This window comes from Coturnix japonica, chromosome 4 (assembly GCF_001577835.2).
Source record: "Coturnix japonica isolate 7356 chromosome 4, Coturnix japonica 2.1, whole genome shotgun sequence".
NCBI classification, from domain to species: domain Eukaryota; kingdom Metazoa; phylum Chordata; class Aves; order Galliformes; family Phasianidae; genus Coturnix; species Coturnix japonica.
The window spans coordinates 80,577,138-80,603,842 of NC_029519.1; the positions used below are offsets into that span (position 1 = coordinate 80,577,138).

The window sequence follows — 26,705 nt, forward strand, 5'->3', positions numbered from 1 at the left end:
GGAGCATGTTTTGCTTATTAGTGAGTTAGTCCTGCAATTACTGCTGGTAAATTGGGTGCCTAGCATGCAGGGAGATATTTCAATAGCATGGGAACACCTGATACCAAGTCTGGTATTACAGTCTGGGCTGGTTGTTAGCAATGTAGAACCATTCAAACTGTCAGCTGGAAATATCAACTTCTCCCTACAGGTGCATGACGTTTTACAGCAAGTTAACAAAGCTCTTTGTTTCAAGCCTTATGAGTCAACTGAGCAGTCCCTTGCTAAGCAACTCCAAGATGCCACCTCATTGTGCGTAGCTTCCCAGCCAAAATGCAATCAAAAAGAGGAATAGATCTGCTCCATCTTTCCCCACTTCATTAGGCTAATCAAACATTACCTACGCAAGCCCGAGATGAATTTGGGCCAACAAGGAAAGAGGCTTTGCCTGCTTTATTGTTCTGCAGATTAGGTTTCCTGCTTTTCGTTTGAGGTATGAGACTATATTTCCCAAAGACCCTCTTTATATCCCATAACTTTTGGCTTACAGGTTATATGCATGATATCCCCCCCCCCCCCCCCCCCCCCCCCCCCCCCCCCCCCCCTCCCCATTTTCCCTTTGTCCCATTTTCAAGCAATATAATTCATCCTAGTCCACCGGGAGCCTTTGTGCACCAGACAGACTTAAGTCACACCACTGACGACAGCATCTTCCAGCTCTATTGCTTGTTACAGCTCAGCATGGATCAGAACAGACAGCATGAGCTGCACAGTTCCATGAGAGACACCCTAATGGTCGTTTAACATCACATACAAATCCGAGGGCAATTCAAATGTCTGGTTCAGGAGAAACACCATGTTCCAAGTTCATCCTAGAACAATGGGCTAGAGGAACAAAAGCACCTTGGCCAAGGGGCACCCATTACACGAGTCAATTGTTTCCCTCCACCTGGAAGGGAAGGAGAAGATCCATCCAGGCTGATTAGCATGCTAACGATCAAAGGAAAGTTGTTGATTTTTTTTTGAAGAGGTTCTTATTGTGTAATGATTGCATTTACGTATTTCAAAGAAACAAACAAAGTATGCCTAGGCAGACAGATTACCCAAGGAACAGAGGCCAGGAGTTCCCCCTGGGATAGTATATCAATTTCTCACAGTCTATTACACCTTCTAAGGGAGCCTGAAGCAATATGTTCATCCATCCCTAGGTAGAGTGAGACACAGCTTGTTCTTCCTTTAACACACCCATTTCTATGGGTCAGATAACACTCAATGAACAGGATTTCAGAGTCAGACACCTCCTCCTTTAGAAACAACTTCAACTGCAGTACTACCTTGGGTTGATGCAGCCCCTTTATAGGACTCTGGTCAGGTGGCTTCTCATATTCAGAAGAGCAAAGAGCGTGGTGTGGGATTACTGAGGGCTGTGCCATTTCATTACATGGAACTCATTCCTCTGAGTCACAAATGAGCTATAGTCCTCTAGGCAACACTCTAAGGCCATTATTTTGAGGTGCTGTTTGTTCAGGTGAGTCATAAAACAGAGGCCTTAACCTTGTAATTAAAGATGCAATGGCACATTCAGGAAAAAAAAAGTTGGGCGTTCACCCTACAACGTCCTGCCCCATTAATTTGCCATCTTCCTATGTAATACCGTCCCACAGCTCCGATGGGATTTCATCTTCTAAACAGTTGTGCCAGAGCCTTTTGACAAGTTTCTGCATCCTCCACGGAAGGGGTTACGCATATTGACATCAATAACAGTGTGGAACACGTCCAGGAGGCTAAAGGTGATAGGGGTGTTTACACAAGTCCAGATGCTTGCTATGGGACTAGATGAAAGGTCAACACATTCACAGAGGTGGAGGTAGGAAGGGTGAATTGAGGCCACATTACCTGTATCTCACAACACTAGTGATAGCAAGGTACACTCAACTTTTTAACCACATGGAATGAAGGAGGCATTTGGGGAAAGAGGAATATCTATATCTATCTATACACACACACACAAACACACCAGGCTCCCCACTTTGACCATTCACACTGTTTGGCACAAGCAAAATAGCGTGCCATAAAAAGCTATACTAAGACCAAGGTCAGCTCAACTGTAGTTAAGTAGATGCTCGGTAGCCACCAGAAAGGCACATATATCAGCAAACTCCATATGCCTCTCCTTTCACAAAGCTTATGGGAATTTAATTGCTGAGGTCTCAGCTCCTTAGTCATGTTTTGCTCAAGACTGGAGCAATGGGTTTGAGCTGTGCAGAACTGACAGCAAGGCTGTTATCTTTTCAGTGTGGCACATACCCACGTCCTGACACACAGAACTGCATTTCCTCTCCCCATCTCAACTCCATCCCTTGAAATTAAATAAGCTCAACCAAGAGGCCGTTATGAAACACCGCTGTAATCAATATATTCGCTTCGCTGAGGATAGCCTGGCCAGGGACAAGCCTCCAAATACATTAGAGATCAACATTACAGTGCCCCAGGGTTTGCCTGGAGTTGCAGAATTGTTTCCATGGAGTATAAATCAGTCCCTGCTCCTTTGCAGACCACAGGAACAGACGATATGGGCAGTACTTTGTTATTACAGGGCAGGAGTTCTCTCCCCATACCACTTCTATCAGATCCAAACCTGTATTGCTGTTCTCCCAAGTTTTCCTTTAGATTTCAACACTTAAAATCCAAGCAAAACCATTTCAGCAAGACATAAAGCTAATCTTCTGAGTACAAAGCTGGAACACATTATCCTTAGGGGATAAGGTACACAACACAGCAAGTTCCCTCTCATCCAACACCTACAAGGGACAATCACACTCCAGTTTCTTTCCCCATCTGAAGGTACAAGATGCCATCACCAATTATCTGCCAAAAACATGGAATACAGCTCTTTTAGTAACTTGCTGTTTTTAACAGAGTTTATTCCAACAGCAACACTTTCACCCCACCTAATTCCCAAACAAGGATGTCTATTAAATATAACCCAACTGCACAGGCATTAAGGCACCACAGTCACTTCTTTAAAGATAAGCTTCTGACTAGTACCTCATCTCTTTAAGAGCATTGAATTCAAAGGCACAATAATTGAAGTGCTGCAAAGTGGAAAACAAGGCTTATTTCTCTAGGCTCGGGGATACAAGCTTGGATTTCAAAAGCAAAGCCACTGCCCTTTGACTCAAAGCCACTGCAATGACTTGGAGCCACTGAGGGGGAGATGAAGTTCACAGTGCTTCTAACAGGTGGGACATTGAGTTTGACATAGCATGAGGCTCTTGATCTTCAGGCTAAGACAATCCACAGTGGGAAGCAAGGGGCAAAAAGTGGTCGTGCTTCCTGATTTCCTGCATTCTTCCCATTTTTACATTTGCATTTAACAACAAAAAACAGACAAAACCCTACCGTGCCATCTCCCATTATTAAATTCCTGCGGGAGATACTTCTCAGATCTCTTAATAACCCATTTTAAGTCTCTTGTTTTAAGGTTAGCAATAAGCTCTCTTAAGCCTTGCAATATTAGTGGATTACAAATAAAAACACATTCTCTGGATACTTTGATAACTCAATTAAAATGTTCCACTCCTGGCATCTTCCAAGTAAACAGCTCTCTGCAGCTCAAGCCTTATATTGAAGCAAAAGGTAGCTCTAACAAGCTTATAGTATGGGTATTTCTACAAGTGGTACTACAGCCTCATGACCTCCTATATCCCACTTCTTACACCACTTGCAATTGATCAAGACATCCACCTGCTGTCTAAAGAGAATTAAAGAAAAGCAAATCATTTGAACAGACTTCTTGTTTTAACTTCTTGCTTAAGCACTCCGTTGAAAAGCCTTTAGATCATCCCAACTTTCTCTCTGGAGAAATTCCCAGTCATATTAAATAACACTGTATAGCTTGGTTATCTGGAAACAAGTGCTCTGTCCATAAGACATGAAGCATTTCAGCTTTGAAGAAAGGTTTTAGGTCACTTCAACTTGAGCTCCATGAACATGTTTGTCAATGGACAGCGATTCCACCACTGCCTGGGCAACCTGGCCCAATACCTGCCTACTCTTACTAAGAGGAAACATTTCCCAGTACCCAATCTGAGCCCACTTCCCAACTTCATCATGAGTCACATCTTTCCTATGCAGTGAGGAACCTTACAGTTGCTTGCCCTACTTCATACGGAGATCTGGAGCAAGGTCTGTTTTAATCAGGTGTAAGGTGCCAGTCAAAGCTTAGACCTGACAAGAAAACAAAGCTTTCCCTACATAGGGTTCCACTAAACCACTTATTTTAATATTAACTGCAGACTCAATCATCATTCTTCAGTTCTGTCCACCCCCTCCACATATTAAAAATCACTGAAGAAGGAACTGCAGCTGCGCAGGTGAACAGAGAACTGCACAATCATCTGTGTGGTCTGAGAAAGGGAGAAACCATTACTTTCACGTGCCCACTAACTAAATTATACTACTTCCATCCTCCATCTGAAGGCTACAGAGAAATCAGAGGTGTGAGAAAGGAAACCACAAGAAAAGAAAGAAATCAAGAGAAATCCACAGGTTTTTTTTCTTTTAAATAAAGGTTATTTGGAGCATTGAGTGAAAGGAGCCTGCAGTTGGGAGTCTGAAAAATCTCAGTGTGCAGCAAGAGCTCAAACAGCAGCCAGAGGAAGGAAGCCTCAAACCTCTTTCATAACAACTGCAGCACCGCAGAGGAATAGAAAACAAGCTCAACAGGCTGCAAAGTCTGATCACACCGACTCACTGATCAAGTTCAAAGGCTATCGATACTGCAGGATCTTCCTGCATAGCATTGGCTCATGCCTACAAAATAATTCTCATGGAAGAAGCGAGCAGTAAGATCGTCTGGTGCAAACATCTGCTGCAAGTTATTTAAAACCACTCAAGTCAGCAAGAATGAATGGACAGCAGCAGCGAGAAGCTGTTTTGCCTCAAGTTACCACTTCCCATTGCCATCTACGCAGTTAAGTAGCTGATCTATTCCCACTTCAGCTGGAGAATGCTGGTGGGAACTCATCTCTTATTGGCAGACAGAGATGAGGTGTGCCCATATGCTGCTGTTCTTGACAATAATGATCAACCTCCAGGATAAAAGCTCAAAGGTTTTACCCATTTCCTCAACACCTGAGAGGTGTTTGAACAAAAATAGCCAGAAAAACACAAGAACTGATCACACTGATTAAAGGAGGGTAATGTAAGCAAAGTAACACTTGTTAACACTTGGCCGGGAACATAGCCGGTCAGCACAGCACACAAGCACTGCTGCCTGTGGCAATCCCAAACACAGGTTTCGCCTCCCAAAAGCATTCCTTTGCATTAATAAAAGTAGAAGAAAACATGTTATGAAAAGTCCGTATCAGTAAACATCAAGAAAAAGACCTTTTGCAATTCATTAAATGGGCAGTATTAATTTACCTCCTACATTTACTCATTTACCTCCTAAGGATTTTCTATCTTGAAGGGATAAAAATCAAGATCAAAAGACCACCTCTTTTTCATTGTGGTTTTACAGCTTTGCTCCCTGTGCAAGCAACACATAGAGCAGAAGCCTACCAGCATCTCATCCCAAGCAGAAGATGAGAGGTATAAATACTTTGAACATCATAGAATGGCTTGGATTGGAAGACCCCAAGGATCATTAAGCTCCAACCCCCCCACTGCAGGCAGGGCCACAAACCTCCATATCTAATATGAGACCAGGCTGCCCAGGGCCCCATCCAACCTGGCCTTGAACACCTCCAGGGATAGAGCATCCATAACCTCCCTGGGCAACTGTTCCAGCACCTCACCACTCTCATAGTAAAGAGCTTTTACAAGACAAGCAGAGGAGGTAAAGGGCTCCTGCTTGTCCTCTAGTGATCTGAGTGGCACAGCCACTTGTGCCTAGAAGTCTTCTTAATGCTGCTTTCTACAGCACTGTCCAAATAGATGCTATCGACTTTCAAGACCTCAACCAAATGGGTTTAGTACATCTGTGTGCAAACACCTATATTGATTTAATGTATCAACTCCTGAAGGTAATTCAGAAGACAGTCGTGACCCAAGGAGATTTTCATCAGTTTCAACACCCTTTACCTTAGTGAGCTTTTACATAAATATTGTCCAGAGCAGGCACAAAGGAAGTAATGAAGCCCAACCTTATGGCCAATTGCTGCTTTAGTTAAGAGACTCAGATCCACTCAGACATCATCTTTGCTCTTCTTAAATATAGGCATAGCCACCCAATAGCACATTGTTAAATATTCACACATATTATAAATACTCCTCTTGCAACAAACCTGTGTAGATGTCACATACTCTTCCAACTCCTATCTCTAACAGTAGCATTGCTAAAGGCTTTGCCCTGCTTCTTTGCTCCCCAGATAAGTTATAAAGCCCCATAACTCTTTTTTTGTTGTTGCTTAAACACCAAAGTCTGGATTACCTGAACTCTAAAACTCTTTGAGAAATCTCTATTTTGTTGGGTTTTGGAAGGCGCAGCATGAACAGTGAGACATCGCCTAGGGTAATCCATGGTGTGCTGGATTCACCTGGGTCCAGCTAAAGTATCCACCACAGTAGGATGCCAGTAAAGCAACTTTATGGCTCCATGGTTCAAGGAGCATTAAAGCATTTAATCTGGGCCCATATATGAGGAGCTGGATATTCTTCTGATGCAAAGAAGCAGCACGAGGAGACCTTAAACCATGCCATGGTCAATCCAGCAAACAAAACCCTAGAACTCATTTCCACAGTTGCTGGCTGTAAGAATAGAGAACATCACATTGAAAGAATAGAGCAGGAAGCATCCTCCTGCCTGCTCACTCCCAGGCAAACACCCACCCACACACAGGCTCAGGGATCAGACAAACCTGCTTTCAAAGCATTTCCCTTACTGCGTTGAGTAATTCCCCCTTCCGTTCACCCCCTTCCCCAGCTCCATCCAGAACACCCATTGCAATAAAACCACCTAATGAAAAATAGTAGTTGTCACTGTCGCAGCTGGCAAGACCTCCTCTCCCCCAAAAAAACAAGCATGCAGAAGGCTGGCACCAGGCTGCCCAGGTTGACTCATCACAATTGAGCTCACCCCAAGCAATTAACATCCAAGGGTGCCTCCCAGAGGCGAGGAGGCAACCTTGGGAATTAAGAGCAGTGCAGCTGCTTTGCTCTTCCTCCTTGGACAGGTTTCATGGCCATCATCTCTTAGGTGACCCAATGAAAACCACAGAGCTGGGGAACAAAGACACTCTGGGATTTGGCTGACAGGTGAACAATTTGGGCCATTAGATTTATTTTAACCCCCAGGTTTTGTTGGGTGCTCTAAAAAACATGGTTTAAGACTCATAAGAATTTCTTGCACGAGGGCTACACAGAGAGGAGTGAAAGCAAATACCTCCAGAGATCCCACGGGCTGGCATAGACCCAAGGACCAACCAGCAGAGGCTTTCCAGTAGACCTCTCCTGAACATGTAAATAATTCAGAAAGCTTTAAGTCTTACTGACAGCTTTTCAGATGGCTCTTTTCACTTGCAAGGCCCTATCAAGAAAAACTCATAGCTCATCAGAAGAGATAAGGCTACAGCCCTACAGCCCCACGTCTTGGCCAGGACTGGATATGGGTTGAAAAAGGATGATTTTAAAAGGTGAATGTTGTGTTTTTGGTTGAAATTCCTCCCCACACAGGAAGATCTTTCAGAGGCCATCAGTGCTGCTGTGTGAAACATGCCAACCTGGTTTAAAGTCAGTAGAAATTCCACCTGCTTGGGGCTATCCAGAGGAACAGAGCTGCTCCCTGCAATGGTTCAGCTGGGTTAAATACTGAAAAAATTAAGCTGCAAAGTGTAAAGAAGAAACTACACACCTCAGGTTTGGGATCCTGGTGGAAGAGGTGCTCCATCAGCAGCATTACACCCTCCAGCATCCCCCCAGGATACCAGGACCATGATTGGGAGTGTAAAGTACATTACTACAAAGTTTTTATTGCCACCAAGCAATAAGCTTTGTGTCAAAGTCCATCCTGCGCCTCTTCCCACCTCCACTGCCCAAAAAGCCATTTGGATGGATCAGAAGATCCACTCTCACTCACATAAAAAAGCCACAAGGTTGAAATCAAGATCTAAACTGGAAAGAAGAAGGGAAGAAAGTAGAGCAGTGGTCAGCCCAAATGATCACCAAGAATGTCAGATTTTCAGTTGTGGTTCCAGGAAAGATACCAAAAGGAAAATATCTCCCAGTATTAAAAACAGCCTAAAGGAAAAAGCAAAGGCAGGCAGCTGACTTCTGCAGCCTCAGTCTTCCCCACAGAAGTGGTGATTTCACATCCCAACAGGCTTGGCAGGATGGCACGAGCAACACCATAGTGCTTCTATATCCAGGAGCCACTAAACAGCAAACAACTGTGACAACAACAACAACATGGGTAAGGGGAGAGCCAACAGCACCAGATCAGTCCTTGTCATCCATCATCAACCCAAAATAAAAACGCTTTGGTCCAGTGATGAAATAATTACTGACTGACAACACATGTCAGAGTGTTTATCAGTAGGACACTGTTTATGGTTCGTCTACATGGCTTCCATGGCTACAGCATCAGGGACGATGCTTGCTAGCATTTTTCACATCACACGCATGCATTTTGTTTTCACTCAGCACCGCACTTTCCCCACGTGAAACATCAGTATGTAAAGCCTCTCTCTGGCAGGCTGGGAGGATGTTTCAGCATTGATTTGAGAGGGGGGAAAACAATAAAAGAACAGGCAAGACATGCATAAGGAGATGAGCGCAAGGTATCTTGAAACTAAACCCAACCCCTGAAAGGCAGCACTCTGGTTAAAGTAAACTGAATTCAGGAGGTATCCTCCATCCTTAAACACAGCACTGACATCCAGCACAGCAACAGACAACATCACCGAGCAGCAGAGCCCACTGAAAATCCATCAGGCACTGCCTTACTTTAGTGAATTAAATAATTCAAGAGCTGGCAGAGCAGCCTTTCTGGATTTCCTGTTCAAATGCATCACCCAGCATCAGCAGTGTTCCGGTATTGCCCCTTCAGACCACAACTTACCTGTACTACTTCTTCAATAGAGATGCTGTTCCCATCCAAACAGCCTCCAATCCTCTCCTGGGCTGCTCTGAGCCAGCGCACCCAATCTCCAGTGCCACTTGCTCAGGTGGCCGAGGCGGCAATGGCTCGTGCTTTTTCAGTGCCTCCAATATTAATCCAGCCAGAGCATCTTTCTCCCTCACTTCCAATTGGCGAGCGGCAGATGGGTGGAGTGAGAGCGTGACCCATTAGCTCCCAGCTGGGCACCTCCAGCCCAGCACCCAAACCCAACGCTGTGCAAGGGATGCCAGCAAGCTGCTAACTTCACACCACGATGGGATTCAGGTTTCCTCCTCCAACCCCCTCCCTCCCCCCCCAAGAACCGGAGCTTTCCCCTCTGAGAGCAAGGCAGAAAAACAGATTAAAGCAACCCTGCACTTGGGAGCTGGAGCTTTTTTGCTGGATGCTGTGCGGAGAAAGCTTGTGTGCCTCCTTAAAGAAAAAGGCTTTGTGGCAGCCAGGCTCAACCGAAGCGAGATGCTGTACCTTAGGAGAGAAGTGCAGGGAAAACAAGAGAACGCAAAGATGCGAAAGGAAGAGAGGGGAGAAAAGCTGCTGCCAAGAGGTGGATATAGTGAATCTCTTAAAGACATCGCTGCTCTACTGTGACTGCACAGCTGCCTCCTATGTCTTTTTCCCAGCATGGGCAACGGCAGCACAAGGGTTAATGCAGGCATTCAGCAGCCAACGAGGAGCCTTTGTAAGGGAATGGGAAACAGGGCAGTAAGTCTGGGCTGTTACAACAAGTTGCAGAAAACAGAGATGAAGAGAGCTCACCTCACCCAAGGAGGTTTACAACCCAGTCTGACAGCCCAGCACTTTGCTAAGCAGTACCCACAAAGCTTCGGAGGGGAGAAGATGCCACATCCTCTCCCTCACACTCCAGCCCATTCTGCTCCTGTCACTACCTCCCTTACTAATGCAAGATTCTCATTACAGCAAGGCAAGTATCCCCCAGCTGGATGCTTACAGCCCAGAGGAGCCATCTGTTCTGGCCAAGAAGAATGAGAAGGAATAAATCAGCTCCCCAGTAGAGCACCAGGTCAGCCTCCCAAAAGGTAGAGCCCCACAGAAGAAACAAAGCAGCAAGTTCTCCAAACACCATCACACAGCCATCTCCGAGTCCCTTAAATCACAGCAATCCGAGTTGCTGCAAGTAACAATCCCACAGCAACTCAGTAAATCATTATTTACCAGGAGGCAGCCAACACTTTCCATGCAGAGGGAGGTGGGGGGGGGGGAAAGGCATTGCTTTTAGCAGAGGGATTTCGGAGCCACATCGCCCATCCTTACTCCTCCTGTTACAGGCTTGTTTCCGCTGCATGAAACCACAGCTCATGTTTTTAAACACCTCCCACGCATTCTCCCTGCTGAGACTGCTCAGCTGCTCTCCTCCATTTCTTTGCATGCCACCTGATCAGCTTTGCCAGGTGAGGTGCACGGCTGCTGGCTTGTTAATAAGATGTAAAGCAAGTTTGCTTCGAGGTTGGGAGATCTTTGGAGGTCTCCAGCACAGCAACGTGCTCCAGGCAATGCAGCCTTATAGCCCTGTCAGAGCTGCTCAGGACCACATTTCACCAACTGCAATCTCTCTCCTGAAGAAGTTCTTACAGAATATAAACCTTTAGGATCAACACTTCAAGCAGTCTCAACTCTTACAACAGGATTTACTATTTTCCCATACAGAATCCTTGCAATAACAGTGTTGACAGCTCCAAACCAAGCTAACATGCATAAGGAACTTCCCTGTAGTGCTGAAATCTGCCATAAAGGATTTTAATCACCTATCCTCACACTTGATAGCTTTAATAACAGTTTAAAAGATAAAGCTGAAAGCAATGCAGCCCTAAAGGTGAAATGAGCCCGCTGAGCCTCCAGCAGGTATTTCAGGTTTTGGACACTGCCAGATTCAAATGAGTGAATGAGCAAACTTATGAGACAAAGGACTTGCCAAAGAATGGTTTCTATTTTTATTTTTCCCATGCTGAGGTTGTTTATCTGCTCCTCTGATTGAAGTACTCAAGCTGCTCCATGGTGGAGGTGGCAACAGCCAAGCCAGCATCACTAGGAGAGATCTAAGGAAGGGAGCACACCAACAACCCCACATCGGCACATCCACTAACCCTACGCGCATCACCTCCCTCTTCCATCCACCATCCAACTCCAACCATCTCAGCAGTCATCTCAGCTTCCCAGTGCCACCCTCCTAAGTCCCCAGCCCACTCCACATACCATTCACTGGCCCACTCCATCTCTGAGGCACTAAACGTTGAGGCCACGGGGCCAGGTCCTGCGAAGAGCCAGCACTCGCCCCAAACTGCCCATAGGGCGAGCGCAGGAAGGTGAGCTGGGGGTAGCAAAAAGAAGCTGGCTCCATGAGGACAGAGAAGAGAGGAGAGCCAGGTACGATGCAAACCGCGTCTGCCTTCGCCTCCTTCAGCTGGTACTGTTGGGACATGCAGTCTCAGAGCCTTCTTCCCAACAAATTCCTTTCTCAAGAGGAATTAATGCAAAAAGGAATAATAAAAGCCTCTTGAGAAGCCCCGTTCCTGCTGTCACAGCCTCACGGAGCGCACTGGAAGGCTGCGTCTCCAGCCTGTATTTAAACGCGCCTCTCAGAAAGCAGAGATGCAGCACAGGAAGAGACAAATTCCAGCCCTGCGTCGGGCTGATAAGCCAGGTTTATAATATTCAAGAAGTATTGGCATTACTACAGTTCCTCCCTCCACCCCTCCCCAATGAGGATCTCGGGCAGTAGCTTGTTGTGCACAATAAGCAAAAAAGCCCAATCCCTAAAAAAAATAAAAAAATAAAAAAAGCCTGTTCCGGTGGGAACAGCCAACACGTTGAATAAAACAAACACACGCGTGCTAAACCCTGGGGATGCAATTAGGCTCAGAGCAAGGGAAGAGGCATTCAGCTTCAGGAGATGGAGACGAGTGAGGGAAAAGGAGAATAAAGCTTAATCCTGAGGCAGTGCCCCATCAGGTGGGGTTTTCTCCACCCCAAGTAGGTGATCCTGAACTACAGCCCCCACTGCTGCGGGGTGCCAGCACCTGTACTGGGACTGGAAAGGAGGAAGGTCACCTCATTCTCAGCACCTCCTCTTAATTCTCTCTCCCACTCATCTGCACCCACTAGTAACTCACTCCATCACCTTTACTGGTCAAAGCTGGATATTAGGAAGAATTTCTTAAAGAGCAATCAGGAATTGGTACAGGCTACCCAGGGAGATGAAGGGAGTCACCAGCCCTGGAGGTGTTGTGAGCCATAGAGATGTGGCAATGAAGGTCATGGTAGGTTTGGGACTGGTGACCTTAGAGGTCTACCCAACCACAATGATGCTATGATTCTATATCTCAGAAGAGCTGCCCAGATGAGATTCAGATCAATGAATTTCCCCACATCACCAACTGTCCCCATGCACCCCACCATAAGGCACAGTGTCCTTATGCACAGTTCCAGCCTCATGACTCTGACCACTACAGTTTGCATCAGCACTTGGGAAGCTCAAAAGCACCCATAGGAAGAAAGTTCAAGTGTGAGATCAGTGTTATCCACTCCAGTGGCTTTTCTCCCCTCCTCTTCCCAGTTTCTCTGAATCAAAGAAGCCCAAACTGCCCTCTGTTCTCTGTGCCCTACCCAACCCACAGCTCCCATTAGGAACAATGACCCTTCCTTAACAACAGAGGGACATCCAACTTCTCACCTACTTAATCACAAGTCAGAGCCAGGGATGAATTTAGAAAGGAGGAATAGGAAAAACCCATGGTGTTAGAAGTGACAGCTGAGCGCTTTGATATCAAAGCCAGCACTGACAGATGCAGGGCTCTGCTCCTGGGCCAGCACATCACCATGCTCAGCACAAAGGCTTCATGGATAGCTTATGTTAGAACCATATTTAGAAAGTTGCTTTGCACTGAGAAAAGTCCTCCAATTTCACCCATCCCAAGCACAGATTACTGAAGGAGATGCTCTGCAGTCACAAAACACTGCTCACACTCAGATGAACTCGAAGGAACAACCTCAGCACTCTATTCCCAACCTTCATCATTGCAGAGGACCCCCTACTCCCAAGCAGCAACGGCACCACGCTGTGCTCAGCCACCAGAAAGGTAGTTGGGATGGAACACATGCTGGATATCTGCTGGTGCACTTGGCAGCCATCTGCGTGTTTACAGGGTGGATGACAGTTTCACGATGACGAGTCATTAAAGCATCCCAGGCTTGTTTACTCCCAGAGAAATCTCACAGAAGGAAATGGGACTTCTCCAGACATGGTTTTGCACTTGGAAGATATTCAGTAGCTCAAGTGCCACCTAAACTCAAGTTATGGAAAGCTTTTGGATAGCATAGCTGTCACTGGTTTTGGATTCTATCAAAGCCAAGACACCCTCATCTTTACTTAAATCATTGAATGGCTTGGAAGGATCCCCAAGGATATCGACTTAAAGATGAACCATTTATAGACCCCCATTGATTTATTATAGCTTTACTGTAAGTTCAGGCACTCCAGGTAACTCTTCGTTACCACTTTGGGAGTGAAGCGAGCACCACAGTGAAAAGCCCCACTCACACCTCAGGCTCTGTAAATGAACTGAAGTGCCCCAGCTGCCATGAAACAACATGAGAGCCAGAGAGGAACTTCCACTGTGTCATGGAGAGGCAACCATACTAAAGCCACAGATATTTCAGAACCAGAAGCTCTGTCCATGTTGGATTGGCCAATACATCCCAGTTATAGCAGGGGAACAATGGCACGCAGCGATGGCAGCAGCGACTGAGGCTGACAGGACTGAAAACATTGCACCACCGCTTCCTTCTAACCTAAACCTACTCAGGGATCTACTCGGGGATATGATTTAGTGTAGGGTTTTTAGAGTTAGGGTACTGGTTAAGCTGCGGTTGGACTTGATCTTCAAGGTATTTTCCAACCTGGGTAATTCTATGATTCTATTCTCTGATACCCAAGAACAAAACAACCCCAGAACCAACTCCAACACGTGAGATGGCTGAAATGCTGCTGGACTTTTGCACAGCTCTGGGTCAAGCAGTTCGATGCCATCTTTCACAGCCACACACTGTGGGATGGGATCTACACTCCAGAGAGACAAGGCTATGCTTACAACTCAAGTAAACACAAAGATTAATAGAGAAACCTTGCATAGAAAGGCATCAAGGTAGCTTGGAAAGGAGTCTATATGTTCCCAAATAGGCACTGCTTGTGTGTATCTCGCTGCTGGCCAGCCCTCACCATCAAGTCATAATGACAGCCTTGGACACAAAAAAAACAACATTAAAGGAAGTCTTGAGGAAACGCATCAGAACTGAAGCAACCTTTCTTTTTCCTTCCTTAAACAGAGGTACAGCCCTCCCTCCCCAAGCTGAGATCCCACAGTGAAGCCTGTAGCCCATTTTCCCCGATCACAGCTTCGCAGGCAAAGCTGTTGTGCCACCTACAGTTGCTTTTCCTCCAGAACAAACTTCCCTATGCAAACTCCAGTCATTTAATATAGTGATGAACCAGCACATGAATGCAGCCACGCTCAGCAAGGAAGCGCTCCCTCCCCACTGGGGGGTAACACTGCAGAAAGTAACTTTTAAAGCAGAGTAAAAGCCAGAGTGCAACTCAATGTGCATTTAAGACAGTTGCAAGCACTCAAATTGGAGCTCACAAACACACTACTGGGGTCCTGCAGGGCTCTCAGAGCATCTCTGCTTGTTCTGCTCAAGCTGCTTAACTTCATTCTTTTAATTATTATTATTTGCAATGCTGCCAAAGTGAAGCTGAACACAAACAGTGCCAGAGAGAAGCTAACAGCAAGCCATGTCCTTCTCCCATATGAGGTATAAGCAAAGCACACAAAGGGGGGGGGAAAGTACCCAGAACAACACAAAGGTCCCGAATTTAAGTTGCTCCTTTATCCTCTTCCACTCTGCACCCTCTGACTTTATCCACCCCAAATCCGTGCCCGCCCGGTGTAAGCAGCTCGGTGCTGTCCAACGAGCCCAGATGCAAAGTGTCATCACCTTCCTCCAAACAACAGCCGGCTCCCATCCAAAAAAACAACCCCAAAACAATGACGCAAAGCCGAGCTTCCCCCACTTTCCTCCCCCCCAGAAAACCCCCTTCCAAGAGCAGGGCAGCAGCACACATCCCATTGCATCCCATCACCGCACAGCCGGCATTTCCCCCCCCCACTTCCCCATCCCAAAAGTAGGGACAAACCGGAGACCCCCACCCTCAACCCCTTCTTCCCCATCTCATCGCACTGCCGTGGCTGCTCACCGCATGGCTGGAGGTGGAACACCCGCCTGGCTGCCATGGCTGCCTCTCTTTTTCCTCTCATCCCGTCTTCACCATCTCGACACTTTAAGGACTTTTGTCGCTCTTTCGGGGTCGGCGTTCTTTAATTATTTATTTTTTTTAACCTTGATTTTTCCCCCCCCCCCCCCTCCTCTTCTTCATCAACTCCCCCCCTCCCCTCCTCAAACCCACCCCCCCACCTTCCGTAAAATAAAAACGCAACGCAGCCAAAACTGAAAGTCCCCCAAAGCCGGAGTGCGGCTAAAGGGAAGGGCCGGGGCGGGGGCACATCCCGCCGGGTCCTAGCGCCCTCCCAGCCCGACAAGCAGGGCAGCTCCACGTGTATTCAAACGAGCAAGGTTTCACAGGCTTCAGTTCCTTTGATTTTTTTCCCCTCTGCTGAACTCTGTGTTGCTCAGGTTTGATGCTACTGGTGTGGGCAGGTGAGGTGCTGCCTGTAAGCTCACACAGCTGGGTTGGAAGCAACCAAGTGGGGAAAAAAATCTCACTCCCCCGATAGGAAGGGCTGATGGTAGAATGGAATAGGACCTCAGAAATCTTATAGCTATAACCCACTGCTGCAGACAGGGTTACCAATTGCTAAGCCAGACACCAGCTCAGGCTGCCCAGTGCCCATCCATAGACATGGGCACCCACAGCTCTGGGCAACAGTGCTGGTGGGGGGGAGGGGAGGGGTCTCACCATCCTATCATTGAAAAGTTTCCTTATTTATATTAATAAATCTCTCTTCCTTTAGTTTAAAGCCACCCCCTTTCTCCTATCACACTCAGACACATATAAAGTCACTCTCCCTCCTGTTTACAAGCTCCTTTTAAGTGCTGGAAGGGCACAGTGAGGTGTCCCCACAGCCACCTCCAGACTGAACACCCCCAGCCCTCACTACATCCATACAGCCTCCTCCAGACCCCTTCCCAACAGCTCCCTATCACAAAGTCCTTTTCCACCAAGCCCTTTCAGAACCAGAGCAAACCTCACTGCCTTTTGCCTCAGACCCCACACCCAGCATCACCTGAGTGCCATCACCAAGAGCAAGGAAAGGAATACAGTCTACTGTATCCCATAGGCTTATGGCTCTTCCCTCCAGCCCCATAGCAATGAAGGAGCTGATGGTCTATCCCATATAGGGTATCTCATCCACAGCAGTGCTGGCAGCAGGCATTGGAACAAATACCATATCCCAAAATCACAGGAAAGGGCCAGGCCAACTGAAAAGCAACAGATAGTAGAGTGAAATTCACAGTGGAAGAGCAGTACTGACTATTTCTTATCCACCCTTATAAGTCATAGAATAGCCCAGGTTGAAAAAGACCATAATGATTGAGTTTCAACCACCCTGCTATGCATGGAGTCTACCATGAAGACATCAAGACTTGAGTCAGCCAGACTGGTAGGGGAAAGGAACAAGTACAAAGTTGCAGAAGTATTGGAGGAATTCTCCAAACATCCTATAGACACGAAGGCAACTGTGAGCAATTGAGTCCCATATTTTCTTTTTATACCTCAGACCTTACCATACCTCACCATGATGAACAATTACCTAACAGCACATATCCCTTGCTAAGAAATACTACTCCACCTCCAGCACAGCTTTCTGGACAATGAACACAGGTATCAGCTTATCTGATTTGATACATGGCTCCAAAGAAGAGATCAGATACCTTCTGTCTGGCGCTATCTGGTCCATCCCAATGGCTCCAGCCCTGCTCTTTGACAGCAGACTCCACCAGCCCAGCTAAGCAGAGTCACACATCAGGAGCACAATCCAAGGAGCAGACGTTAAACCCAACCCTGAGCCTCAATGAGGAAACAACTTCATACAAAGACAGCCTCTCTTCTAAGTGAATATTTGTTTTCCTCTTAGCAAGTTATTTCTTTCTCAAACATCCGACTGGCTTTAAGAAGCTCTTTGTTCCAAGGCTGGCTTGGGGCTGCATTCAGTCCCTGACAGATATTGGGCACCTTCACCTTTTAGTGAGACACTTCTACCAACACTATGGCTTTCATAGTGAGCTAGAACCAGAGACTGCGAAAGTTTGGAGCCTAGAAAGAAACACTTGGTGGATCCAAGCATTGCAAAGTGACTCCTTCCAAGTACCAATGCATGAAGTGGTGCTGAGATTTCCGTGCCTGCAACACAGCCAAGGCTTGTCATAAGCAAAACCCCAAAATTGCTCATTGGATAAAATAAATAGTAAATTAAGTACAGCCTGCAGGTCAAGTTGACTTGTCCTGTTTTAATCACACCCAGAACCCCTTCAGTCCCTCCTGCAAACTGAAGTGAAACAAACTGCTTTGCACCAAGCTCCAGTGACACAGCCTGGTCTGACCCCAGCTGCAGGAGAGCAGCTCAGCTTGCAGGACAGTGCAATAAATGCTGCAGCACAGCAGAGGGAGCACAGGGTCCTGCTGGAAGCCCCTCCAGGGGAGCAGCAGCCAGATAACAGCTCCCTTTTTTTAACACCTTCATGACAAGGATTTCAGCATCTATCCCAGCCAGTCCTCCAGAACCCTTTGATCTCACCCCTGGAGCTGAACAGTGCAAATTGCAGCCACAGCACTAAGGATCACATTGCAGGACACGTGTTGAAGTCGCTCTAGCACAATGGTGTGCAGAGATCCACGCTGGGTTGGGGTACCAGGTTGCTTTGAGAAGAAGATTCAGTATTGGAGGCTAAGGTGACAAATGGCCTTGCAGGTTGAGACACCAGAGCAATCTGGCTGCAATCATCATTCAGTGCCTGTGCTCCATCTCACAGCAAAAGCAAGCAACCAGATTTTAGGCAGGACTGAACTGGTCCCTCCAGATGCAAGGATGAACATTTCAAGTTACCCTGGAAGAATCAAATCTTTTGCTCTTAGGGTTGTTCCCCCACCACCACCAGCCAAGGGGCACTCATCCAAACTAGTGATAAGATTTCAGAAGCGGTCACAGAAAGGTATCTCAAGAAAAAGCATGAAAGCAGCACAACAAACTTATTCCTTCATCTCCCTCCTGCAGATCTGCTTTCCTACAGCTTCCCAAACCCCTCAAGCCCTGCCAGCTCTTCCCTGCAGGCTCTGGAGCTCCATAGGGCAGCAAGGAGCAGAGCTGGCATCCAGCCTGAGAGCTGCTGGGAAGGGCAGGCTCCTGGAGTGCAGATTGCACCCAGATGGTGATTTCCTCCTGGCTCTGGTAGGAGCTGGGGAAAGCAGCCAGTCTCTCCAGCACGCTCTGCCAGAGGCAGAAACTCCCTGGCAGAAGTCATGCCAGCATGCCCCTTTTATTAGGGCCAGCCCCATGCAGCCAACTTGTATTGCCACCAATTGCAGGGAGATGCAAGCAGGAGCGAGCCAAAGATCACAACTGTATTTACTGCAGTGCTTTTCCTAAATACAGACTGAGGAAGGTGCTTTTACACCTTTAGAGCACACTGAAGATTTCACTGAAGTCTAACTTAAGCCTAATCCACACCTTGGAGTCCTATCACACCCCAAAAACCACCTCTAAAACATGGTTTAGTGGTGGGTGCACAGTTGGACAGGATGAACTTGGAGATCTTTTCCAACCTTGGTGATTCAATGATTTTTAAAGTCTTCCTATCTCTTACAGGAAGGCAGAAGAGCAATAGGCAGGAAGACTCAGTATGGCAAAGGAAAGCGTGAGCGGAGCAGCTTAAAGAGGAGAAATAGCATGTGAACTTACAGAGTTGTGTGCCCCTATAACTATGGTCAGCCTTCCAGCACATCCTACTCGAGAAAAGGACTGGAGCCTGAGTTTAAAGCAATATTTCTCATGGCTATTCCAGAGAACAGTGATGCTAAAGGACTGGTAGGAGCTGGATCTCAGGGCCACACTAAGTGAAGCTCCAGCCATCCACTTCAACACTTGAGTGTCACTTTTAGCTCTCTGTAGCAATTAAAAGGACAACTCCACAGAGCTTGTCAAAGCACAATGTGGCTCATGAACAGCAGCACACCTTATTTCTACCTCTACCATTGCTCTCTTGGTCTCATAGCAGCAGGTGACCAGGGGCTGGGAGCAATTACCAGCAGGAAACTTCCCCAGGTACCACTTCACCTTCCTGCATACGCCTGAGAACTGACACATCTCATCATTATAAGGCACAGCATTCACAGGCACAGCAGGATAGCTGAGATCCATCCACTGCAGTTGTAGATTACAATATGGAAAAAGGATGTTTTTCAGCTCTTTGCTTTCTATGCAGAAAAGATCAAGGGGAAAAGGATACCCTTAAGAGATGTTACAGCTATACAGTGAGCCCGGTTAGCCTAAAGTAGGTCTTAGGCAGAGATAAACACACAATAGCCTTGCACAGAGCCACATCTGAATAGCTGAGTTCAGCCTCAGAGCATTAAAAGACTGTTGATTCCAGTAGACACTTGCCAGCCTTTTTTTGTGCAATTTAAAGGAAAAAACCCTCAGTAACCAGTCCAGCCACAGAGAACCCACCCTCCCTCCCGCACTCAGCAGCAACTCAAAACAATGTGAATGTTTTCACTGCTGCTGGAGGCAACAGGCTGGTGATAAGGACTTTAGGTTAGTTATTTTCAGGGCTAATGGATTTAGAAATAAATGATTGTCCTTGCCCAAGACTCAGCTGAACATGTTATGAAGCTCAAAGAACAGATCAGAGTAGCAGATCCAGATGATGTCATGTAATAGAGCAATAAAGAATTACACAACTGAAAGCAATAGACAGACAGGAACACTCAGCAAAATCTAAAGGCTTAATTGAGGAATTACCTTCAATCCCAGCTATGCACACACCAGCAAAGCCCCTTGCCTAATTTCCACTTAGCTCACACTATATTCGCAGATGTAATTATTTACCTGAAATCTTCATGACCAAGAAGGGGAGGGCACCAGGGGTTGGTTTCATACCAAGCAAAAGCACACAGGAAGCAGCGGAGAAGAACACAAGGCAAATGAAGACCAGCATTTCCTAGGCAAAGCCATTTTTTGCAGACTCAGCAGCAGGTTCATGAGGACTCGCACGGGGGAAGTGGTAGTCAAGAGCAACTAAAGCCAGCTTTAAACAGCCTAAAAACCCCACTTCTGACACAAGAAAGGATCATATGCTGCGATGCGGTTCTGAAGATTCTTCACACTTTGGGATGACAACTTTCATCTCCCTGAGCAGATACAATCGCTGGCAGCGAACACACAAGAACAGAAAAAACCTCAAGTTCCACAACAGGCTTCAAAGCCCAGTAGTGTTTTACTTGCTACTAAAACAGATTCACAGTTTGCTATGCTTGCTTAATTTAATTTGAGTTGCATGAAAAGCCTTTTGCTTCTCCTTGAGGTGCCGCCCCTCCCAGCAGTGTACAAGTAGCATGCACTCATTTTCTGCCTTCAGTGATGATGATTCGGCACCTCCAGCTTTGACACTGCACAGATTGGAGTCAGGATTGGGTACTTGGGCAGACAATGCAGTGGAAGAGGCATTAAGTTCGCCAAACGCAAGTAGCCAGCAGAGGGTCTGAGCTGAGCACATGAAAGCCATAGAACCATAAAAGCTGGGAAAAACCTCTAAGATCACCAGGTCCAACCGCCTACCTAACAACAATATTGTCTACTAAACCATGTCCCTCTGAGCCATGTCTCCATGGCTCCTGAGGACCTCCAGGGATGGTGACTCCACCACTCCTTGTGCCATTGCATCACCACCCTTTGGAAGAAGGAATCTTTTCCCGATATCCAAACTGAACCTCCCCAGCACAGCTTGGGGCCATTACCTTTCATCCAATTACTTTTACCTGGGATCAGAGGCTGACCTCCACCTCTCCCAGACAGGAGGTTTGGGTGGTGCTGTATGGATCCAGGGGCTGGTCTTGCAATACTCTATAACTCCATACTCATGGATTTTTGCACCTGCTCATATTTGTGAACTACCAATAGAACAGAATATCCATTCTTGACAAGACATCTGTCCTTTAAATACAATAAAGTGGAGCTAGAAGCTAACAGCACCAACAGCCAGCAGGGGAATAACACCATATGAGATACCTCTCATTAAAAAGGGCACATGGAAAAGTGGTTACACCTGGTCTCTATTGGAATTGGAGTTCCTTTTGGCCAACCAAATACAGGATTTAATGGTGATCTGAAGACGCCACCAGCTATAGCTTTGTGCTTTAACAATGCATCCTCACAAATATGATCAGATTAAGTCAAGCTAATTAACAAGTCAATTTTCACCCCTGGACAGATCAATATGAAGCTTTACATCCCCACCACCAGCACAAGCGCAGCTTTCAGGCTGCAACTAAGAAATGAGAGCATCAATTTCTCCCACTGTTTTGAAAAAGCTTTCACTGCAGGAGCTACTAAAGTACCTTTAAAGTAGTTTTATCCCATTAGAATTTGTTTGGAACACAAATGATCAAATATAGATCTGTATGGCTTGCAGTTCCTTCCTTCTGTTAGGGAATGAAGATGCTGTTTGGTCACCTACGGGACAGCCATAAGGAGGTGTTAGCTTCAGCCCTGAGCAGTCAGGCAGCATTCACATCCTTAAAAGTTGCTTGAGTTTAATTAAAACCAATCTTCTTCCAGCCCTATAAATATAGAATAGAATTCTCCCATTTACAAGTGAGCCTTTCAGAGCTAATTAGAGCATGAAAGCAGTAGTGGGACATACACATTCCAAAGTACAGACAGTTAAAATTGTGCTCGTGTCACTCAAAAGCTTAAAATATTTGCTGATGATCAGGGCCATAACAGATTACAGAAGCCACTACCTGAAGATACAGCCACAGCTTTGTCTTATTTCCACACACAGGTAGGAAACATGGGTGCAGAAGGACCATCAGCTGCTGTGATTTAGGATGCCAGTACAGTCCTTGCCATCACTCCAGCATAAGCACTGGTTGCACCTCTCAACAGCAAATTCAAGATTTTGTAATCTAACTCCCATGCAAAGTTACCCTCCCTACTGCCAGATTAAACAAAACCAAGCTCTTTTGATGTTAAAAAGCCCAGCTGACCCAAATACGTGAGCTATTAGATAGCATTTGTTCTTTAAAACTAGTTTAGACCAGTAGCATTCCCACTGCTTGGAGAACTGGATAAATAAAGCCCTTAATGCCATTAGGGAGCAGCTCAGCAGCAGTAAGTTTCTGCAATAAATGCTATACATTAATGTCATCAAGGTCTTTCTGCTAAGCAGGAAAAAAATGTCTATTTGCAGAGACTGTAGGACTCCCCCTTGTTCTTTCATGGTTGTATAGTTCTGCACAGTTGCAGAAGAGAACTTCTGGTTGTTAATGCATATAGTCACAATGGATCTTGGTGGTAGCTGCAGTCAACTCAAAGCTCTATTTTGGAGGTGATGGGGAAGGGGGCTTCTCTCCCTTCCAAAAGCTGCCACATGTCCATTTTCCATGGGAAGGCTGTCCTCCTTCTCAAGGAAGACCCATACCCATACCATTCTTCAGATGATTAAGGTTGCTACACGCAACCCTGCAAAAGAACACCACATTTCAGGGCTATCTGAAGCTTTCTGTATTTCTTTTCAGTCTTTGTAAGGTGGAAGGAAGAGAGTTAAGCATGTAGTAACCAAACACCACATTTGAAGCCACCAGCCAGTCTACAAGGGGTTCAAGAAGAAGCTCTTCCATGAAAGCTTCCAGGCAGACCGATAGATTCCATGTTGTACATCATCTCTTTCATTGCTTACACTTGTTCTATTCATAATCAAGCAGCTTAATATTAACAGCCAGCATCTTAAATAACAGAGCTCCAATGTTTGGCATTAAGCGTTGGGCAGGTAGACTCAAAGCCTGCATTTGGAAGCATTCACTCCACCACTGTTGGCAGAACTAAACAGAATCCCTCAGAGCAAACAATAAAATGATTAAGGTTTCTCAGAAAACTGACCTGTGACGAAAGCAAATGTGGATGGGCTTCAAGACAGAGGAACTGGAAAAGAACAGAATGCATCCAAGCAAGGTAATTTTGGCTGTCTAGCAGGAAAGTTTTCAATGGTGAAGCCAGTTAGCCTACAATCTAGCTATCTTCTCCCAAGAGATTATTATTCCTGCACAAGCTGGAAAAACCCAAAGGCTGCCATATAGCAAACAAGCTCTTTTTGGTTTTTTTTGTTTTTTTTTTTTGGACAGCAGAGTTGGAAGGAAAACAAGTAGTTCTTATCTCTGAATTCAGTGTCTTACCTCATGTTCTGTGCCAGGATATTAAGTTACTTCCTCGTGACAGGAAAGATCTTTACATCTAATGGGATGCAAGATACTCACTGTAGGATTCATCTCTGAACCCAGCGTCTGCACACTATATAGTCACGTTCAAATGCACAAACACTTCAAGGCAAGCTTAAGTTCTGCCACTAAGAGCTTTTCTTACCTAGTCAAGAGTCTGTAACACATCCAGATTGTTTCAACACTTCATCAACATGAATGGGCACATTCAGCCCCGCTGCACAACACTCAGCCTACAAAATGTCTGGCCAAGCTTGAAAGCCACCACCTGAGTCTGGGACCCTTACCATGTACTTTTTGTTTGTTTTAATATAGTCCACCCATACTCTACAATTTTCCCTGCTCTTGCTTCATACTTCACGTGAGGCTGCAGAATTGAGCTTTGTGCACCCAACTGGGCCCTTGTTTTGTTTGACAGCTGCATTCAGAAACATTCACCATGATAGACACGCACACATCAAGTTGCAGAGCTTGTTCTGCAGACAGCTGCAATTACAACACCTACCCTCCATCCTTCACTTCCAGATTTTTTGGGTATCTGAGCTGAAAGATAATTAATAGACTTTGAAAGCCACCTACAGAACTGCTGGCACACCACCATCCATTCAGATGGCTTCCTCCTGCAGACAGGCTGGCTCCTGGCTGGGGATCCTCAGGAAGTAGATAGAAAAGACTGAAATTAAGGCTGAGAGTAGCCTGAGATTAATTTCCTTCTCTGGGGAGCTCCCACATGCCCTGCCCTTTTACACCAGCAAGCAAGAAGGTCCTGAAGTCCAAGGATGTGGCAAGCAATTACACTGAGAGCTTGAATAAAACATCTGGAAAGCAACTCCTTTGCAGCAAGATACCATACGCCCACCCAAAAGCAAGAGGAAGAGTCCACAAAATTTCAACCAGTTTGAAGCAGTCACAAAGATGAGCCCATAGTCTTCATGTCATTTCTGATCTCTCAGTACCAGCACAGCCAAATCTAGAGATCTATTTACAAAGAGTTTTCCCCATGTGCTGCCTTCACACTAGATACAGAACCACTATCAGGCCTCCAACTGAATTACCCAATATTGTTGGTAGACTGAACAGTTTGCTCAGTCCAATACTTGAGAGAAATCATGCACATTAAGCCTTCTGAAGGCTTATAGAACCTGAGAACACACCTACAGACAGATACAAAGGCACATAGCCAGATTAAAGAGAATGTTTTTACAGCCTGGTAAACCAGAGTGTGGTTTGATTTTGGAAATATTTGAGTTCAGAGCTAGAAACAGCTCCTCTATTCACAGTAATTCTTTTCTCCTGAAAACCTGCTTATCTCTTCCTGGCTTTCTCCAAGAAAGCGCCACTGTTTTGTCTCTGAACAGTGAGATCTTGAACTAGAGGTCAGCTTGGAACCAAATGAGAATTAGGGTCACGGAGTTGACATAATTAAACCAACTAATGCACGGTGCCTGCTGGACAGAGGATGTCCCTAAGTGAACAAATTTACTGTAATTTATTTGTATTCTAGGTTTTAGAAGAAGAGTGATTTCTCTCCAAATACAGCAAATGACCTCCCACTCCTCCTCTAGGTACCCAATATGTCAACGCACAAAAGACCTCATCAAAAAATAACCACTCCTAAGGAGTAATGCTACAGATATATTTGCTTTCGTATCAATGTGACAAGCACATACATTAAGAAGTTACCACGGCTCTTCTCCAAAACACTATGACCACATTTATTTCAGAAGCAGTATACACATCATCTCCTTGACCATACAGCTATTTCAACAGTCAACATAAGCTTTATTCCTTCAAATCTCTCACTTTCAGCCCAAGCTACCAACAAGTTCCGTACTACTTTCAGCTGGTGATAAAAGAGGGAAGCAAATCAAGGCAGTGCTGAGTGAGGATGACTTGGGCAGATTGCTGCTCTTGCACAGTTCTGTTTTCAGCTTAGAGACATAAAAGCAGATACCTACAGTGCATCTGAATAGAGGACTTGCCTGCCATTATAAGTATTTTATTGACTATATAGTAGAAAAATGAAACAACAGTTAACGCCATCCATCTTCCACCAATAAGTTCTCCAGGGCTCTCTCAGCTTGCTCAGGCTGTTTTAATGATTGCTACCTCAATTGTCACAATCAACATACTTTACTATACTCTGAGGCAATGCTATGAACACCACGAAGCACTGGGAGCCCAGTTGGGATCACTATTTGTTGAGAAATATCTCCCCAGGCCTCTTGCCTCTTCCTTAAGATAGAGGAGTCAGAGCACAAATAGCTTGGGACTAAGATGCCCATCCTAACCCACAATTATAAATTTAAGTGCTTTTGTTAGTGGTAGAAAGAGATCCTCACTGAAGGGTTGACCCAAGCTTGCTATCCACCTCCAAACAGCCCACCTCCACATTGTCTCTCTAGTTTCTGTATCACAGCAGCAGATGGAGAAGCTATTTAAGTCCAGATTTGTGCCTTTCCACACCAGAGACATGCCGTCTCTGTCTCAGTACCAAAAAAATCACTGTAGATTTCAAACTGTGCCTAAAAACAGGTAAATTACTTCTGACAGTGCTTGAGAAATTCAAAGCCTGTTGTCTTGTCCTTTATTGCCCAAGCTGAGTTCCAGCTCACAACTGTTCAACAACTGGCAGCCGATCTTAGTGCACATCAGGCTTATCACTGCCTAGATCTAGTGTGGATTGAGTCAGACTGCTTTCAGCCTCACTCATGAAAGATGCTGAAGTCACTAAATAGCACTGTCCCATTTCTAAACTGCAGATTCAAGCACTGAGAATACCATCTTAGCCAGATTCAAGGCAATTATCTGTCTTTCTGAAAGATGAGGAAAGTCATCATCTTCATTTCCACCAGAAATGCTGAGGTCATCAACAAGCAATAGAAACTGTGGGGAAGTAGTTCAGCAACTCCTATGAAAAGCTAAAGGTAGATTAGTATTAACTGGAGAAGATGCAGACAAAAGCCCATCTTACACCATATATACATACAGTGCTTCTGACAATACTTCCTCCAAAGACACTGTTCATGTTTTGTTCCTATAGAGAAAAGTAAGCAAACCCTGGGGCACTCTTACTGTTGA

General features: G+C 45.7%; 1 protein-coding gene across 8 annotated transcripts in view; it reads right to left on the reverse strand.

The window, feature by feature from the left end:
- Positions 1 to 26,705, reverse strand: part of SLC4A11 (solute carrier family 4 member 11) — a 124,539-nt gene that overhangs the window by 72,553 nt on the left and 25,281 nt on the right. Inside the window, exon 1 of one of the 8 annotated variants that reach the window (XM_015863024.2) lies at positions 23,583 to 23,645. The exons of 1 other annotated variant lie outside the window; for it this stretch is intronic. Coding sequence is in view for 4 of the 7 variants with exons in the window: in XM_015863017.2 (XP_015718503.1) it covers positions 11,312 to 11,537 (226 nt within the window). In the remaining 3 variants the exon portion in view is untranslated. Of the gene's footprint in view, positions 1 to 9,040; positions 9,359 to 11,311; positions 11,721 to 15,368; positions 15,519 to 17,065; positions 17,159 to 20,238; positions 20,267 to 23,582; positions 23,646 to 26,705 lie in introns of those variants that run through there. 6 more of the 8 variants (XM_032444207.1, XM_015863023.2, XM_015863020.2 and 3 more) reach the window with 6 other exon arrangements.